This window comes from Paroedura picta, chromosome 15 (genome assembly GCF_049243985.1).
Source record: "Paroedura picta isolate Pp20150507F chromosome 15, Ppicta_v3.0, whole genome shotgun sequence".
Classification (NCBI taxonomy): domain Eukaryota; kingdom Metazoa; phylum Chordata; class Lepidosauria; order Squamata; family Gekkonidae; genus Paroedura; species Paroedura picta.
The window spans coordinates 7,737,464-7,756,077 of NC_135383.1; the positions used below are offsets into that span (position 1 = coordinate 7,737,464).

The following is an 18,614-nucleotide window of genomic DNA, read 5'->3' on the forward strand; positions in this document are numbered from 1 at the left end:
GAAAAGCGTCTTTTTTGGTGGTGGGGAGTTTACTTCGGTCCTTGTACTTTGGTCACATCACGAGAAGACAAGAGTCCCTGGAAAAGGCAATCACACTAGGAAAACCGGAAGGCAGCAATAAGAGAGGAAGAAGAAGAGTTAGTTTGGGGTTGGTGTTTTTTAAAAAAATGAATCGCATTCTAACACGTGCAACGGGCCAGCTGAAAACACGCACGCATGCAAACGAGAAGAGGAGGAAAAAATACACATGCAAATAGGCTTCTTCACCTGCAAAAGCGATTTTCCTCCCCTCCCCCCCATGATTCCCCTTGGAGGGGGTGAGTGGGAAAACTCCACCTCCAGACTGGGCCTGGAACATTTGCATCTCTTTAAAATACATTTGCATATGCAGATCACCAAGGAAGCAGCCCCCCCACACACCCCTCCACCCTCCCATCGGAGGAGGAGACACCCAAGTGAGCCGTGGGGCGGGGCTTCCCCGCCCCTACCCAGTTGCTATGGCAACTGTCTGGGACAGGATCCCCCCTCCCCATCTCCCCTCCTCCCCACCCGCGCCCTGCTTGGCTGCGTGCGTGCGGGACCCGCAGATGGGCCACCCTGCAACGCTATTGGCGGCGGCCCGCCACGTGACGCCTGCTGGAATGCTAATGAATTATGGCATTTCGGTCCCTTCGCTCCTCCCGCGCGCGCTGTCTGGCTTGCATTTGCGGCGCGCGCTCGGGGCGGAGTGGCCGGCCGGGGGAGAGGCGGATGCGCATGCACGTGGAGGCCAGGTAAAGGCTGGGGAACTGGGGGGAGGGGGCTGGCTGTCACGGGTGGGGGCGGCTGCAGAGGCAGCCTCTGTGCCAAGGCCTGTGGGTTTGGGGGGGTGGGGAAGTGGGGGAGGGAAAGGGGTGTCTCTTGCAATAGAAGCAAGGTAACACTGGGGTGCGGGGAGGAGGAGGAGGAGGTTGAATCCCCCACTCTTTGGCGAGTTGGAAGGGGTATTGTTGCAAAAAAAGCATTTTAAAATGTCCAGTTGCGATGCTGACATTGCATTGTGGGCATTCGTGGTGCTGCCAGCCTAGCGGGGAGGCTGTTCTGCCCCAGTGGGTGCGGAGTGACGTGTGATTGAGCGCAGCTGCCCTCACAACAGCCCTGTGAGGTAGGCCGGTGTCAACTGGGATGGGAGGAGAGGGGGAGAAGTCCCTGGTGTGGTGGGATGGCCGGGTGATGTAAGCTCGATTTCCCTGCTTCTTATGGCTGTGGTTCCAGTTGCTGTTTGGGGTGGAAGCTGTCGCCGGTAGAGGTTGTGTTTACCTGTCGTGGCCTTGTGGCACCTGAAAGCAACCGTGGATGAAACTGTGAGCGCCTCTTTCAAGGAGATGTGCCGTTGTCTCTGCTGTCCGGGCTGCACGGCACTGATGTGCTCATTAATGGGAATCTGTGCAGAAGTTCCAGACGCACCTCTGTTGGCTCCCCCCTAGAGAAGTGGGTTCCAGACGTGGGACGTTGCTTCAAAGTAAATTACACTTGCGTTCCAAATTTTGTGACAAAAAGCCCAACTGCGTGAGCCGGGTCAGCATCCACTGGTGGGGCAAACGTGGCTTGTTTTCATTCTGTAATTTATTCTGCAGACTTAACCGGTAAACACAATAAAACCAGAGTCCAGTAGCACCTTTAAGACCCACAAAGATTTATTCAAGGCGTGAGCTTTCGAGTGCAAGCGCTCTTCCTCAGACTAAGAACTGACCATCATAACAGTGGGAATATATAACCCAAAGTTTAATCCTGTTACATTAGTAAACTGTGTCACAGCAACCACACACACCCACATGCTTGACTTTCCCCAGTTGTGGGGATGGCAGAGGACTCTGAGGTTCCACCACAGCCTCTGGAAATACTCTTTTATCTCCCAGTCTGATTTCAGCAGACATTCTTGGCATGCTTTAAACATGCCTCCGAGGGCAAGAAAGTTGGTAGTCGTGTTTGAATGAAAACTGAGATTCTCAGGAAGGTGGATTTTACACCTAGCGCTGCATTCTCCTGTGGCCTGGGTGCGTTCTTGCACCTGACTTTTGAGGCCCCCTTGGTAAATTGGCGGCCTGCCCTCTGCTTTAATCTCTTCCTGTCTGTTTCCGGGAGTAATACACATTTGCGGGATTGATGGGGAAGCAAGAAGCCACACATACCTGTCTGAGAATCTCTGGATAGGAATCCTTGAATGAATGGATGTTCCCTCGTCTTTGTTGTTAAGGTTATTTAAAGGCCCAGACTTGGATTGTTATTATTATGAATTGGTTTTAATACACCGCCCCTCCCAGAATGCAGGCTTGGGGCAGTCCGCAGCATGCATCATAGGTTGGTTTATAAAATCACAGTTTAAAATGTTCTTAAAACTTAGCGTGCTCCGTTAGTTCTGTTTGTTTATTGATAGATCCACCTCCTGGTCCATTTCATGGACCAGGGGTAGTCAAACTGCGGCCCTCCAGATGTCCATGGACTACAATTCCCATGAGCCCCTGCGGCAGGGGCTCATGGGAATTGTAGTCCATGGACATCTGGAGGGCCGCAGTTTGACTACCCCTGAGTATGGTGTTTTAACTGGTCCCGTGGAGGCGATAACCTGGACCTTGGAAGCTAGGCAGGATTGGATCCAGTGGTCCCTCTAACTCCTCCCCCCCAGCAAAGCAGGTCATGTCCTGAATGGAATATAACTGTTGCAATCTTAAAATTAGCTATCAACAGTGCAAGGACCCCGTGCGGCCCGAGAATCATATTCTAATTGGCATCAGCTTCCCAGGTCAAAGTGCCTTTCCCCAGACATGCTGCGTGGCTTCCCTTTGACTGGCCATGCTGTTGAAGATTGAACCTTATCCGTGACAAGCAGATGCAGCGGCGCTGCTCAACCATGCGCTCTCCAAGCAAGCCATGCTTTCACAGCATAGTTGCATGCTAAGGTGTGCAAAACTGGCTCTTGGGCCATTTAGGAAATGATCCTCCAATAGGACCCCCCCCCCCCGCCCCTCCTCCCCAAATCAAGATAAGTGAGGTCTGTTTCAAGAGACAGATTAGGAGGAAGTTACTGGTTGGTCTTGACAAAATAAAAAGCATGGCCTTTTCAGTTGTGGCTCTGAAGTATTGGTATGCGCTTTCTTGGGTGTTTTTTCCCCTGCCTAGTTGGTTTGGTAGGCAAGTGAAGGCAGCTTGGTTTTGCTTTGGCAGTGGAAATTGACCTGAGCCTTGCTATGGTTTATTTTGCTGCTGGTTCCAGCTTGGGGTAGTGCTTAAGAACAGCAGTTTCTAAGAACCAGCTGGATGACCTTGGGCTGGTCACAGTCTTAATAGTGCTGTTCTCCCAGAGCTGTAACATCAGGGCTCTCTCAACTCACATAACTCACGGGTGTCTGTTGTGGGAAGAAGAAGGGAAGGCGATGGCAAGCACCTTTGGGCAGTGAAAAGCGAGATATACAAACCAACTCTTCTTCCTCTTGTTTTGCTGGAATTTTTGTACTGGTGTTTGCTGTGGAGAAGGCTGTTCAGTGGGTGCGTGCATGAGCGGGTTATAAGTATTGAGGGCGGGGGGGGGGGATAAACCTGCCCTTCACCCCCCTGAAGTCCACAACAGTCTTTTCTTTTCTCTCCACTATGTCCCAGTTTGATGGGAAGGCAGCATGGAATAGCCTGTTCTCCTCAGATCTTGGAAGCTAAGCAGGGCTGGTACTTGGAAGAGGGACCACCAAGGAAGACTCTTGAGAGGAAGTCAGTGGCAAGCCACCTCTCTCTTGCCTTAAGAGCCCTTTAAGGGGGTCGCAGTAAATCAGCCGCAACACAACAGCACTTCACGCACGCACATGGCCTTGATTATTTTGGTTCATGGCTCTTGGGTGGGGTCATTCTCAAGATCTTTTGTAATTTACCTCTCCTATTGGATTTGGGTCCCATAACACCTTAGAGGCCAAGAGGGCTTTCAGGGCACAAGGTTTTGAAGAAGAAGAGGAGTTGGTTTTTATATCCTGCTTTACTCTACGAGGATTCTGTGAACTTAGGCAGATGGTGAGTGGGTGGGCAGAGAGGCTTGTGTCTGAGTTTGACTCTTGCAGTCCACTCTTGCATGCCCAGGCAAATTTCCTCCAGACCAGACTGGCCTGGGATTCTGGTTTTTGTTTTTTTGTTTTTGTGGAGAGGATCATCTGGGCATGGAATTGGGGTCACCGTGGGTGGGCAGGCAGTTATGAATTTCCTGCATTCTGCCATGGAGCGGTTATCCGCACCTCTGCATAGCTTTGCCATCTTGCCAGTCCTCTGCGGGTGTGAACATTGAAGCAGAAGGCATGATGGCCTTGTCCTTGATGCAGACTTGCAGGTGGTGGTTCCTTCCAAGGGCTGTGGGTTCCAATCCAAAGGGCTAAAGACCTCTTGCTTCAAGGGCCCACTAGTGCTGTTTTGTCTGGAGTCCCCTGGAACCCGGAGCTTGCTTGAGAGTAGTCAGAGTAAAGAAGCTTTTCATACGCTGAGTTGTGACAGATGCCTGCATCAAAAGGAACTCTTTTACTGTATGTTCTGCCTTTCTCCTTAATAGAGCCTCTGAAGGCTTTTCGTGAGTCTCCTCTCCCGTTTTATCTTCACAACAACCTTGCGAGGTAGGCTAAAAGTCTGCGACTGGCCCAGGGCCAGCCAGCAAACTTCCACCGGAGTGTGTTGATTCGAACCTGGATCTCCCCGATCATAGTCTGACGCTCGAACCACTACACCAAGCTGGCTTTGCGTGTGTGGCTGGGGTGGGGGGAAGATGGGGGCGTATCCCACAATCCGTTCAAACCTGTGCAGCTTCCCAGGGAGCTGATGGATTTGGTGGAGACTGGAGGTCCCCAGCCATGTTTAGGGTGGTGTATAAGTTAATTGAATGGAGGAATAAATAAATATTTGGAATGCTGGCACTCAGGTAGCTTACTTTCAGTGAGGACTCTGATGATGTGGTGTTAGCCGCTTCCAGAGTAACATATTTTAAAACTCTGCACAGCTGTGGGTGGTGGGTGGGGGGAGAGGCTATCTGTAACTTAAAAAATAAAAAGCAGCACTCTATGTTGAAAAGCATATTACCGTAAGCACGTGGTGTCCCTTGCGTGGAACAAATCCCTTGAAATGGAGATGAAACGGAAGGGAGGGGGCTGTAGAATTTTTAATGTCCGTCTTTTTCGCTTGATGTCTTTCTCCCCCCCCCCCACACACACACATTCCCCGTCGTTCCGGCACTCCCCTTCTCCCCATATGGCAGACTGATTAACTTGCACCAAGAGGGCTTGGGCAGGCTCCTTAATGGCTAATGACGAGTTGGGAGGGAGTCTGTCTGTCTGGGATGGATGGCTTTGCAGAACCCCTTGGAGAACCATTTGGGGAGGGGGGGCTTGAGCCGCATCTGGATGTCCCACTCCCCCAGAACTGCGCACAGGGCCTCTGATCGCTTGCTGCGTTCGCGGTCACCTCAGCCCAGGGGCTGTCCCAACAACACATGGTCCGTGTTCATCTGGTGACCAAAGATACGAAGACGTGCCATTCCCTCCAGCCTCAGGATCGACCGCAGACTGTCTGAAGAGCCCTGGAGAATGGTAGAATTTTGAAGGAAGGAATTCCGGATGGTCTGAAATGCAGGAGGGGAAAGGTAGCCAGATGTACCAATCGGTTTGCTACAGCAGCTTTGAGACGCCTTCATTTAGTGAAAAGCGGGGTATAAAAAACAACCCTGCTGCTGCTTCTTCTGTTTCCTCGGTTTGGCACTGGAGCTCCCACACCACCGTATTGTACCCTAGGCGCCGGTCAGCTTCCTCTCCGTTGCTGTCTATGCCCGTGTCCCATGCCCGTGTCCTGCCTTCAGTTGTGCCCAGTAATTGGGGAGTCACGGGCTGCAATTGTGCCGAGATCCAACTTTCTGGGTGGTCTGGAAATGCTTTAATTATTTGAGCACAAGCCTTTGAGTCTCCTTCCCCTCCTGGCCGACGGGGACGGCTACCTCATTCCTTAGGTTTTCTTAGTAATTCGATGACGGGGCTGTTGCCAAGACCTGAGCCGGGCAGTTAATGGCAGGAGCATTTTGGAGGTCATTAACCGATGGGGTGCCCATAAAGTCCGCCGTGGCTCGACAACTCTTAGCATGCGCGTACAGAGCGCTGAGTGACCAGATTTGCCCATAAATGTGTTGTGAGTCAGCCCAAGCGTCTTACAGATATTTATGTGTAATGCTCAGGCCGAATGGGAAAGAGGCCAAGGTTTGGGAAGTGGCTCTCCCCTTCATCAAAATAATTTGTGGAGGTGCAGTAAGGCAGGGGTAGTCAACCTGTGGTCCTCCAGATGTCCATGGACTACAATTCCCATGAGCCCCTGCCAGCAAATGCTGGCAGGGGCTCATGGGTATTGTAGTCCATATGACATCTGGAGGACCACAAGTTGACTACCCCTGCCTAGGAACCCATCAAACTTAGCCTGGCAAAGAGGGTATCCTGCTTTTGGAGTTGACGTGTTGGTAGCTTCGTTCCTTGCCAGTCGGCGTGCCCCTCTTGACGTTGAGTTTCATTGTCTTTGGGGCTAGAAGTGGGTGGCCGCAGCAGGCGTAGGGTGGTCCTGATTGATGGGTGGGCATCTTTGGCATGGCCCTGGGCGTATAAGAACCAACTCTTCTCCTTCTAAAGAACTTCAGCTCTAGTGGAGCACGGAGAGACAGCTATAGCCAGGGAGAAACTGGGAGGCCTTCCCTCACTGATTGCCGGCAATGTAGTGCCGATGGCTTCTCACTGGCCCCATGGAGCTTGGGGAGGAAGTTGGTAGCAGCGAACGACTCTGTCCAAGGCTGTAAAAAAAAAATTGAAGCCAGATTGGGATCAAGGAGCCGCCATAAATTTTCGGCATTTCAATAATCATTAAGCGGCGCACACAGCAGCTGGGAAGTCCCATGCGGAAGGAAGGCCCAGCATGTACTTCGCCCAGTCCGGCCTTAACGGCCATTACCCGGTGCAGTTTCAGGAGATTTACAGCCGAGCAGACGGAGGCCGTCCATGATGGCGAAGGGATGTAGCTGCGCCTGTCTTTTCTGGACACTGCAGGCTTTTCTCTTGAACTTGTTTCTAGCCAGTTTGGTGTAGTGGTTAGGAGCGCGGACTTCTAATCTGGCAAGCTGGGTTTGATTCCCCGCTCCCCCACGTGCAGCCAGCTGGGTGATTTTGGGCTCGCCACGGCACTGATAAAACTGTTCTGATCGGGCAGAGATATCAGGGCTCTCTCAGCCTCACCCACCTCACAGGGTGTCTGTTGTGGGGAGAGGAATGGGAAGGCGACTGTAAGCCGCTTTGAGCCTCCTTCGGGTAGGGAAAAGCGGCATATAAGAACCAACTCTTCTTCTTCTTCTTCTTCTAGCCCTTATGGTGGAAAAGATCCAGACGGGAAGCTCCTAGGGATGTAGTTTATTGGCTCACAGCCTTGATACTCCAGTTTTCCGACACCATGTAGGTGAAGGTGGCCGGCATGGTCAAACTCTGCATGCCGTCAGAATTTGAAGCGCATGCCTAAAAACAACCCCATACAAATCCTTACAGATGAACAAAGGAGTCCACAAAGTGTAGAATAAGACCTGGTTTCTTTATATCCCGCTTTTCACTACCCGAAGGACTCCCAGAGAGGCTTACAATCACTTTCTCCTTCTTCTGCCCACAACAGACATCCAGTGTGCTGGGTGGGGCTGGGAGAGGTCTAACAGAACTGCTCTACAAGAACAGCTCTAAGCGAACTGTGTCTAGCCCAAGGTCCCCCAGCTGCCTGTCTGGGGAGGAGGAGTGGGGAATCACACCTGGCTCTCCATATTAGAGGTTGTGACTCGTAACCCCTACCCCCCCTGGCTCTCAACATAAAGTGTCGAAGGACTGGCAGATGAAAGTCAAGTGAGCCATCAAATTGCAGCTGATGTATGGGAACTCATGAAATTCCATATTCTAGGCAAGACCGGAGCAGAGGTGGTTTGCCATGGCCTTCCTCTGCAGAAGCCAAGTGCCAAACACAATCCCTTCTGCCCACCCACTCACCATTTACACCTCCGGCCTGCACAAGAACGAATGGATGTTACTGGACAAGGTGGCCCCTGTGGTCTGACTCTGTGGAAAGTTGTTTTGCTATGTTTGACCCTGGTCACGCAATCTCTCCAATGGCGGCCATCAGGGGGCATGTTTGGAGTATTTGCTTTTTTCCCCCCCTTACCTTTTTGTTGTTTGCAAATGGGTTTTTGCCAAAGAATGGCCGCTCTGCTCAAATTAATTTGCGTCTAATGCTTCCTTTCTTTCCCAATTCCTCCCCCCCCCTCTCCATGAAATGGCTAATTTATATGCTAATTACCTTGATGGAAATCAATGGCGCCTAGCAGATCAATAGGGGATCCTACAGGCACCCTTGACTGGCCGGCTAATGGAATTCCCTTCAAGGTGGCGCCAGCCCTGGAAACGAAACAATTAGGTTAGGATAAATGGGCCGCTGGGGGGTGGGGCGGAGGACAGGGACGGGCAAATGGGTGAGCGCCTCATATTCTTGTGCTGTTATTTCATTCTGTATCTGCTGCCTCCCTGCTTCCGGATTTCCAGTGGTGTAGAGAGCTAAGTGGTCTAGTCAAATCTCAGAAGCCAAAAAGAGGGATGGAGAGTGAAAAAGAGCTGTTTTGGGCTTTTTTGTGCCCCGCTTTTCACCACTCAAAACAGTCTACCCTGCCTCTCCCCACAACAGACACCCTGTGAGGGAGGTGGGGCTGAGGGAGCTCGGAGAGAACTGTGACTGACCCAAGGTCACTCAGCTGGCTGCATGTGGAGGAGGAGTGGGGAATCAAACCTGGTTCTGCAGATTAGAGGCCACCGCACTTAACCACTATGCCAAAATGGCTCTCAAAGCTTCAACCCAATGTGTACATAGAAGAGTATAATTCTACTTCGGATTGCACAGTTTAGTTGCACGTGGTGGTGAAGAGCACATTTTAACAGCTGTGGCCGATTAGCTGCCTGTTACCCCCTTTTTTGGACAGGTCACTGTAGTGCGTGCTTTGTACTCCACTTCACTAGGCTACTGCAATATGTTGTATTTGGGGCTGCCCTTGGAGGTTGTTCTCAGGCTGCTGTTTCTCCAGAGTGTAGCAGCTAGTGAACTTTTAGGGTTAGCTGCAGAATTTCGTGAACGCGAGTTTCATGTTGGCATCACTGGTTATCAAAACATCCCCAGACCTAGTTTGTGTTGCCGGATGTACAGACACGCAGACCTCTCGTGGTGAATTTGAAAAGCTGCGAACTCAGCTGGCGACTGAAGCTCGGGGCGGTATTGTTCTCTGGCTGGGATTGCTCGGTTTCCCAATAAACGGATGGAATTAGCAGAACGGGGTGGGAGGGAGGAGGGAGGGCATGCATTTTGCAAGAGCGGCCCACCTCATCCCAGACACAAAATTAATTTTGTATAATATAGGCCAGGTTCAGAATTCGGATTACCTTGGGTGCCAGAGGTTTTAATTTCTTTTTCCACTCGGGTTACACGCACGGCTCTGCTCGTAATTAAAAAAAAAATAACCCCTTCTGCTTGGCGGGGTTGCAGAAGGGGATTGAACTTGTGGCCCAAGGTATGTAGGAGAGCTGGGGTGTCCCTTCCTCTGCTTGGGAAAAGGATAGATTACAGCAGCTGCCTGGCACCCCCCACCCCAACTCTGTCATCGTCCAGCTGTGTCTTCCTTGAGGCTGGTCCTTAGCCTCCAGCATGGGATATTTCCGCTGTCCCGGGCATGTCTTCCTGCCCTCCGAGACTCCCTATCAGTCTCCTAACGTGTCCCTGGGGAGTGAAGCTAAGCTGCTTGGTTGACCCAGTGAGATTAAAAAAAAAAAAAAATCTTCCGAAACTATTTGCATGAAATACTGCAGGCAAAAAGCCAAGACCCTGATTGGCCGTTGCTAAGCAACATCATAATCATCAGGAAATTAGGCTCTCTTCTCTATCTCTCCCCCCCCCTTTTCCCTTCCAACCCTGAATATGTGCATGATTGTAGGGCTGTGCATAGGGGGGGGGGAGGGAGCGGAACAAAGACAGATCGGGGATGCGCTCCTGCGCATGGAACCCGCTGCTTCCCTGGCAGCATCCTTTCAGAGGAGCCAGAGCGGTGCTGCTTTAAGACGGCTGGTGGCTCGCGCTTGACATCTCAGGCTCTGCCCCATGGCAAGGGAAATCCGGCTTTGCAAGCAAGTTTGGGGCTCTGCCTGTGCTCCTTGGGTTGCTAGGGATGGCGGGCCAGGAGGCCAGGCCGAGGACGGGGCCCTGACAGGCTGGGCTTCAGCCGGAGCGGCGCATTCTGCACGTGACTTCTGCCTCGTCCCGCCAGTGCGCGTAGCCGTGGTCCTTCCTTAAAGGTGGGTGAAGCTACGTCGGTGAGAACGTTGTGAGCGGTTTTTTGCCGTGGGCAGTGGAGGAGGGAGCGAAATTTCAGAGCGCCCACTCTTACGGACAAGGTTGTTTGCGTTCAGCGCAGAAATGGGCCGTGTAAGGAAGCCTGGCTCTCGCTTGAACCTGGTTTTCGCTTATGCAAGTTTCTAGTCCTCAAGGTCACCAGCATGATGGGTAGGCAAGCTGTCTGTGGAAGGTTTGAAAAGAGGCTTTGGGGAAGAATCCGTGTTGTGTAGACAGGCTGGGTCTATGGGATTTCTTCAAATGGGTGCCTGGAATGTAGCTGTTCCTAGGGTTTTCTAGCAGGGTCGCTGCCTGGAGTGAGCAGTGACTCACAAAAGCTCCTACCCAGCTACAGATTTTGTCTTTAAGACTCTACTGGATTCTTGCTCTTTCCTACCGAAAAGAGGTGTGTGAAAGCCTCCATTCACCTTGCAATCAAGGGCTTGGGGCATCTCTGTGGTAAGAACAAACTACACAATTGGAGCTTTTTAGGGTGTTTTTTTTAAAAAGAGAGGCAGCTAATGCACAGGAAGGAAATGTAAGAGATTTATACTGTGTCCAACACTGTGAAGCATTTATCTCCCTCTCTAATGCAATAAACCTTGAGGTCACCCAATGAAGCTGATGGGCAGTAGATTTAGTAGAGAAGCCAGATGTAATTTTTCACCCTGCATGTAATTTAAATCACTTATAACAGGTGCTGTGATGACCGTTAGCTTTAATAGCCTTGGAGGCCCAGTGTCTATTACTAGCAATAGGTAGAGAAGAACTTCCATGGTCAGAGGCAGTATACCACACTCGTGAAGGTGGTCCACTCTTTCGTGCCTTGCTTGTAAGGTTCCCAAAGGCGTTTACTTTGGGCAGATCCATAAAGTCTGCTTTGATGTTCTTATGAGTAAGGATGTTCTCCAGATGTTTAGGCCTGAGCTGGATCGCCTGGCTGACCGCATCTCCTTGGATATTGGAAGCTAAGCAAGGTGCGTCTTGGTTAGCATTTGGATGGTGGACCACCAAGGATGTCCAGGGTTGCAATGGAGAGGCAGGCAATGGCCAAACCAGCTCTGTTTACCTCTTACCTTGCAAACCTGTGAGTTCTCATAAATGCCTTGGGAGGACTTAGAAGTGTTTAGCCACCAGTTTTCTGCAATTCTCTGCTTGTTAGCGTTTTTCTGATGCACTTTGGATTAATGGTTTGAGTCATCTTGCAAGCCAGCATCGAAGCTGAGTGTAAAACTTGCCCTTATCTTTACAAAGTCAGCAAGGAAAGCTGTGAAAACGTGTCTTTTAACCGGTCCACGTTTTGGCTTGGTGTACCGATCTGAATTAAAAACCACTTTTCTACACGCTTCGTCGTGACCAGCCTGTCAGCTTTCTCCGTACATTTGCTTCACAACTACCAACGGGTCATTTCTTTCCTTTGGATTCCCCACCCGAAGGTTGGCGAACCTCAAATTTGTTGGCGATGCAGAGGTACACAGCCTTCCTCCTTGTTTTGAGATTGCACTACACTTAATTGTGGATTGTGAAGTTCTCACTGGGGGAATCTTTTCTCTGGATGGGTAGGAAACAGTGTGGCCAACAAAGGTTAAGGACAGGTAAGGTTGAAGTTGAAACAAACCAAAAATCCAAACTTTTGTTGCTGAGGCTTAGCGCGGTGAAGACTGTGAGGGAAACAGGATTTTAGGGTCCGGGAGCATTTGAGGAAAACGTCAGCTCACCATGTGGTTCTGGGGAAATATGCAAAGTCCGTGCTTGGGAGCGTTGGGACTGACCATAAAGAGGTTCGTATAGATCTGGGGTGAGGAATCATTTGGAGTGAAGTGGGTGGGTTTGGGCAACAGAAGGGTCGGAGCACTTGGCTAGGAGGAAAGGTTACAGAGTCTGAGGTTTTTCCGTTTAGAAGAAAAAGGATGGGGAAGAGGCACGGCAGGGGTTTGGAGGATTGTGCACAGGGTGGAGGAAGTGGATAAGAGAACTTTCTCTTTCCCACAGTGCTGGGACCCCTTGATAAGACTCACAGGCACGAGGTGCGTCGGGCCAAATGCTCCCCCATGTGGGAGCAGGAAGAGACAGGAGGGCAACTTGCTTTGATTCAGACTCCAGCCTGCAGCCCAGCGCAAAGCCTTCAGTGTGGAAACGGTCGCAATGGCTGCTGGCCACGGTGCCTAAAAAGAACTTCCCCATCCGGAGGCACTAAACCTGATAGGCGATACCGTGACCTGCCCAAAAGTCAAAGCAGTGGCTTCTAGGTCAAATCAAGCCTTGCAAGACCTGAGCAAGGCTGTTAACAACAGGAAGTTCCAAAGGTCATGAATTGGTGAGGATACCAAAAGTCAGAGGTGACATGACGGCACTTAACACACACGCACAATACCTGTTGTTGTTATTATTGTTGTTAATTACATTTCTATGCCTCTCCCCGTAGGCTCAGGGTGGCTTACAAAATTATGATATAACAATTAAAACGTATTGTATCGATTAAAACATAAAGTTTAATCAAGTTGTCAGCATTTGCTTGCAAAATCTCATGAGCTTCTGTCCACAGTGGGTGGGGGGTCCGAAGCACGGCATAGATATTTGATGTCTAACGTTGTTCCTGCATGGCAGGCTCTCTCAACTTTCTTACAGTCGACAACCCTCCTGAAACATTCATTGGCCCTTCCCACACCCTCCAGGCCCATCATGGGCCACTGGGAGGGCGGGCAGAGACCTGCCTAGATATGGTCATATCAGCCGATAAATATTTTAACAAATTTTACAAATGTAGATACAAATAACGAACTCCCACCCATTTGGAAAACCCTTCCAAGGCCGTCAAGAAACCTCAGGGCTTCACGAAACACTGGTTGAGAGATCCTGCCATATGGTTTCAGCGTAGGGAGGCCAGTTTATCTATGGGCCTTGACCATAGGTTTGGATTTTCATGGGACAAGGAAGGCAAGCGGCCCTCTTTCCCTCTCCCCTTGCCCCCCTCCCATTTCCTTCTTCCACACCATGTGCAGAGCCCACCTTGTATCATCTTCCACAACCCGTTGTCTTGTCATTTTTCTTTAGCCGTTCCTCCTGGTGAAGATGCTCCCAGCCCCTTAATGGTCCAGCTGTCCTCTTTTTCCGTGCAATGAAGTCTCATGTCTAAAATCCTTGCTTTGCCTGCTTGTGTCTCCCGGCAGCTGAAGCCCACCCGCCCGCCCGCCATTACCACCCTCCTCGTCCATTCTTGGCTTGTTCAGCGTCCCGGGCGGGCACCATGGATAACGAGCAGCTGCAGGCCCCTACCCCTTCCAGCGGCGCGGGCGCCATGACGACCACCACCACCACCACCAGCAATGGGCGCCAGACTGGGCCTCAGATCTCCGTGTACAGTGGGATCCCTGACCGCCAGACCGTTCAGGTGAGTGGCAGGGCGTGACTGGGAAGGATCCGGTTTCTTCTAGTCGTTCCCGTGGGGCCATCCCCAAAGGGGCCCTGACCTGGATGGCACAAGCTACCTTGAACTCGTCAGATTTCGGAAGCTAAGCTGGGTTGGCTATCGCTGGTGGAGCTCTGACCCCTGGTCATCCTGTGTGGATTTACCTAATCCTTTAAAAATAAATTTATTTGGGCTGGTGCTAGAGAAATCAGTGGCAGTAAATTCCATAGATTAGCTGTGAATTCTTTCTTAAACCTAGACCCTTCCTTCCTTCCTTCCTTCCTTCCTTCCTTCCTTCCTTCCTTCCTTCCTTCCTTCCTTCCTTCCTTCCTTCCTTCCTTCCTTCCTTCCTTCCTTCCTTTATGTCTCAGGCTCCTTCCTTCCTTCCTTCCTTCCTTCCTTCCTTCCTTCCTTCCTTCCTTCCTTCCTTCCTTCCTTCCTCCCTCCCTCCCTCCCTCCCTCCCTCCCTCCCTCCCTCCGGGTAGGCCAGACTGGTAGAAACAGCCTCTCACCTAGTCAACTGTTCTGGCTTTTCCAAGTCAAATTTTGTTCCCTCCTCCAGATTAACAAAAGGGGAGAAAGGAAAAGCAAGGAAGCCAGGCTGCTAGGTGATTAACGAAGTCAATTGTGTTGCAGTTGAGGTACTTAATTGATTAAATTTACATACAGGAAAAGAGGGGGGGGAAGGTGCATATAAATGGTGCAGGTATTTTTGAAGAGGAATCTTGGCCACTGGTGGACAAAAGGCCTAAATGATAGGCAAATAGCAACTTAGACTTGAACCGAAATTTGGACCCACTTGAACCAAATTTGGATCAGTTTGCTGGATTCTTTAGGGTCACCTTGGATTTTTTTTATGGACTCATGAATAGGTAAGCGTGCAGCACCCTCTAGTGGTATTCGGAGAGCTGTTCTATCCAGAGAGCAATGCCTTGGCGGTGATTTGAGAGATGTGGGAAATTAAGTCAAGGAACCTGCAGGGTTCTAGATCTTTGTGGTGTCAGCCCCTGGAAGTTTCGGAAAGAGACAGCTTCTCTGCAGCCGTGGTTATGGTTAGGGTTGCTAGCCTCCAGGTCCTGCCTGGAGACCTCCCGGTATTACGAATAATTCACGGATGACAGAAAGCAGTTCCCCTAGAGAAAATGGCTCCCTTCCCTAAACCTTGCCTTCTCCAGGCTCAAGTCCCAAATCTCTAGATATTTCCCGACCCAAATTTGGCAATCCTGGGTTATGCTGGGCTAGGATCTGACGGACCGGGTTTGAATTCCCACACTACTCTGGGCACTTGCAGCTATCAAATAGGTTAGGATAAAATAGCGTTTTCATGGCAGACTCAATACGGGGTGGTTTGCCAGTGCCTTCCCCAGTCATTACCGTTTACCCCCCAGCAAGCTGGGTACTCATTTTACCGACCTCGGAAGGATGGAAGGCTGAGTCAACCTGGAGCCGGCTGCTGGGATTGAACTCCCAGCCTCATGGGCAGAGCTTTCAGACTGCATGTCAGCTGCCTTACCACTCTGCGCCACAAGAGGCTCTTAGGATAAAATAGCGATAAATAGAATAAGGTGAAATAAATTTTAAAAATAAAAACAAAATAGGATAAAATAGAGAGGGAAGCACGGTTAAGATCCTTTCAGGACCCCATTGGGGATAAAAGTGGAATATGTGAAGTAAAAATAAATAAAATCCTTCTCCTCAGAGGAACCCATCTGTTACGTTTCTGCGGGAGTTACTGTTCTCAGATGGTTGGAAGGAGCAGTGTTGCACACAGAGCTGTAACAGGCAGCCTCCCTCAGGCAGTGAGTCTCGCTGTTGTGTTTTGGGATTGGGTGTGATTGGATGATCTGATCACACCGGAATAAGAAAAATTATGAAAATTATCTACCATCTGCTTCATCTTCGTGTGTCACTGTATGCATTCAGAGGATAATGTCTCTTAGCTGTCAGAAATGCAAGAAATGCTCAGTCAGCACAAAGCCCATGGCTGTGCTTCCTGAAAGACATCTTGGTCTTAGTTCTTGGACCAAGGGCAGCTGTCAGATGCAGGGGCTCCTTTTCAAATGACCACAAACCATTGTGGATATGATTCAGAAAGTAATGAAGAGGCATTGTGCATAGTCCTGGGGGAGAGGAGTGATGGGAGAAAGATGCAGATTGCACTATATAGATCTCTCACTGCTCCTGGGTAGGAAGTCGTGGCCATTTTATTTCGTAAAAAAAAAAATTACCCTGCATGATTCAAAGATTTCTCTTGGTAAAAACTCAGGAACAGACAATGACAAATTAGAAAACAGCAGCTGCAAAAATACCCTGATTAACGGCATCTACGATAAATCTGGGTTTTGTGTATGCGTCACATCACAGCAATCATCAACAAAATTGGAAATATTTTGGTTCAAATGGCTTTCGGTAGGTAACAGATGGGAATCTAAACTCCCGTCAAAATTTCCCTGGGATAATTAAAGCATAGAGGAACCTGGGGGTCTATTCCAAAATGTTGCCCCTCTGTTAGGTGTTCCGTTCTTTAAAAAGATCTTATTGCATTTTTATATGGCTCAGGGTGATTTTACAACCCAGATTCATAACAGATAACACACTCCAGTACCCTCCAGGAACGCGCACCAGACTATTTTTAACAGTGTAAACAGGTTGAAACAGTCATAATATCAGTGTCAAAAACGTAATTTGGAAAGACTGAACAGTAACGGCAGCAATTTGGAGAGGAGGAGCTTGGATAGAGCTACCTGGCAGAGATGGATTTGGTTGCCGGGAGGTCTCCCATTCGCTGGCGTTCAGCCGAAGGCCTGGCAGAAGAGCTCTGTTTGCTTTTGACTGCAAAGTGTAACAGAAATCAAATGGTGCCCTTTAAACTCTAGCAAAGTTGATTCCAGCATAGAGTTAAACCCTTCTATGTTAGTGGATCAGGATGCTTTTTAATAATATTACATAGAAGCACGTAACCTGGTAAAAGCTTCCTTGCAAAAAGAAGTTGTGTGTGTGTGTGTGTGTGTGGGGGGTAGCAACTTTTATTTTGATTCTTTTAAAAAGGGGGCGGGGCTTGTCTAGAAGAAGCATCTGCTGGCAGCGAGCTCCGATCCAGATTCTCCTGCTGGAATGCCAAACTGAATTGCCAAACTGGTTGGGAGATGCTGAACGGAAACCCGTACCCAGGGACCCCCTCTCTCCCTCTCATCCCCCTCCCCTTTTCTCTTGCCGTGTCAGAGGTCATTCCTTTGTCCTGCCGCACGCAGCTTTGGGAGAGGCGCCTGGAGACCACCTCTGGCAAGTGCGGGATTGGAGAGTCGGAAGGAAAGGAGGCGTTTGGGGCTGGGCCTTGCTGTGCATAAACAGATTGGGAATGGGTGGGTCACTGGGGAGGAGAGGGGTTGTCCCCACGGCGCCCTGATAAAGGGTGGTAGACAGAGAGAGCGAGCGAGGTTTTCTTCTCTGTGGGCAAAGAGGGCTGCAGACTCTCACATTTGACGGTTCCGTGGGTTTGCATTTCCACAAAGGCGTGGACGTGCTCAGTCGTGGCCACCCGGTGTAAGTACCCTCATTTTCTCTGGGCACTGTGGCCCTCTCCAGCAAGAGAGGTTCATGGCCCTGGAGGGGGGTGGGGAGTCTGGGATTGGGATCCCCAGAGAATTGGGGAGCTGTCGGGGCCTTCCTTCTGTCCGGGTTGGGGACGATAAGTCCGGGAGCGTTTGGGCAAGTTTCCTGGGTTCATGTCCTCGGATGTTCTCTGCCTTCCTGAATTATTGTAGCGTGTCACTAGGAGCGTGTGCATCCATGTCTGCATGTGGGTGTGGGTGTGTGCATTCAGAAGACTATGTGAAACCTAGCTGATTGCTCTTTCTTTGTGGAGGAGGGAGATCACCCTGCTGAAAGTGCCTTTGCTTTGATCCCTCATGGGAAAGGGTAACGACTCCTGGGCTTTGAGGAGCATGGAGTGCAGTTTTAGCGCTGGAGATCTGGGTTGTTTCTGCTTCCACGTTTTCTGTCTCCCCAGCCTGGGAGGGCCATTCCTTAAAGGGAAATGGGAGATTAGAAATTTGTGACCGACTGCCCTGTGGTTATCTGGGCTGAAAAACAGCCCTGTTTGTTTGCCTTGTTGCAAGATGAGCACGTGTGAATTTTGCAATGTGGGGCTCAGAATTTTGCAATGTGGGGCTCAGAATTCAGCCTCCTGTGAAACTTTTGTTTTATTTGTTTGTGGGCCATTTCTCACGGGGTCGCCAGAGATGATTCTTTAAAAAACTAGTTATTTTTTAGCAGGATTGCCCCTTGCCTCTTAGAGGCAATCTCTTAACTGGCCATGATTGGGTGCAGGTAATTTAATTGCTGACTCATTTTTCAGGCAGAGAATGTAGAATATCCTGCTTTTGGAGGAGGCTGCCTGTTGCATCTCTGCATGGCTTACTGAGCAGCCTTGCCAGTTTCTAGTCAGGGGACATGAGGGACAATCAAATGCCAGACAGGAGCATGTGGTGTGCAGGTACAACAAGTTTCCGTTGGATGGGGACTGGGGTTAGATTTCAGAGGGGGCTTTAGGGAAGATAGCATCACAGTGTGGTAAGGCAGAACCTGGGGATGTTGCACAAGAAGGGGGGGGGGAGGCAAACACCAGGCTGTCAGGTAATAGGTTATATTTACATTAATCTGTGATAACTACGGTATTTCTTCTTCTGGCCAGTCACAGTTATGGAAGAGAAAGCCCTCCCCAGACTACAGTTCCCATGATGCTTTGGGGAAAAAGACAACTCAGAGTCCTTTTATACCA

The 18,614-nt window shown here is 50.2% G+C and overlaps 1 protein-coding gene across 4 annotated transcripts in view; it reads left to right on the forward strand.

The window, feature by feature from the left end:
- Nucleotides 1-659: 659 nt before the first annotated feature.
- The window catches only part of PHC2 (polyhomeotic homolog 2), a 54,917-nt gene continuing 36,962 nt past the window's right edge, over nt 660-18,614 (forward strand). The window contains exons 1-2 of one of the 4 annotated variants that reach the window (XM_077311989.1): nt 660-773; nt 13,596-13,816. In XM_077311989.1, the coding sequence (XP_077168104.1) occupies nt 13,673-13,816 (144 nt within the window). In that variant the 5' untranslated portion in view covers nt 660-773; nt 13,596-13,672. Of the gene's footprint in view, nt 774-13,595; nt 13,817-16,953; nt 17,117-17,217; nt 17,378-18,614 lie in introns of those variants that run through there. The other 3 variants (XM_077311988.1, XM_077311992.1, XM_077311990.1) reach the window with 3 other exon arrangements.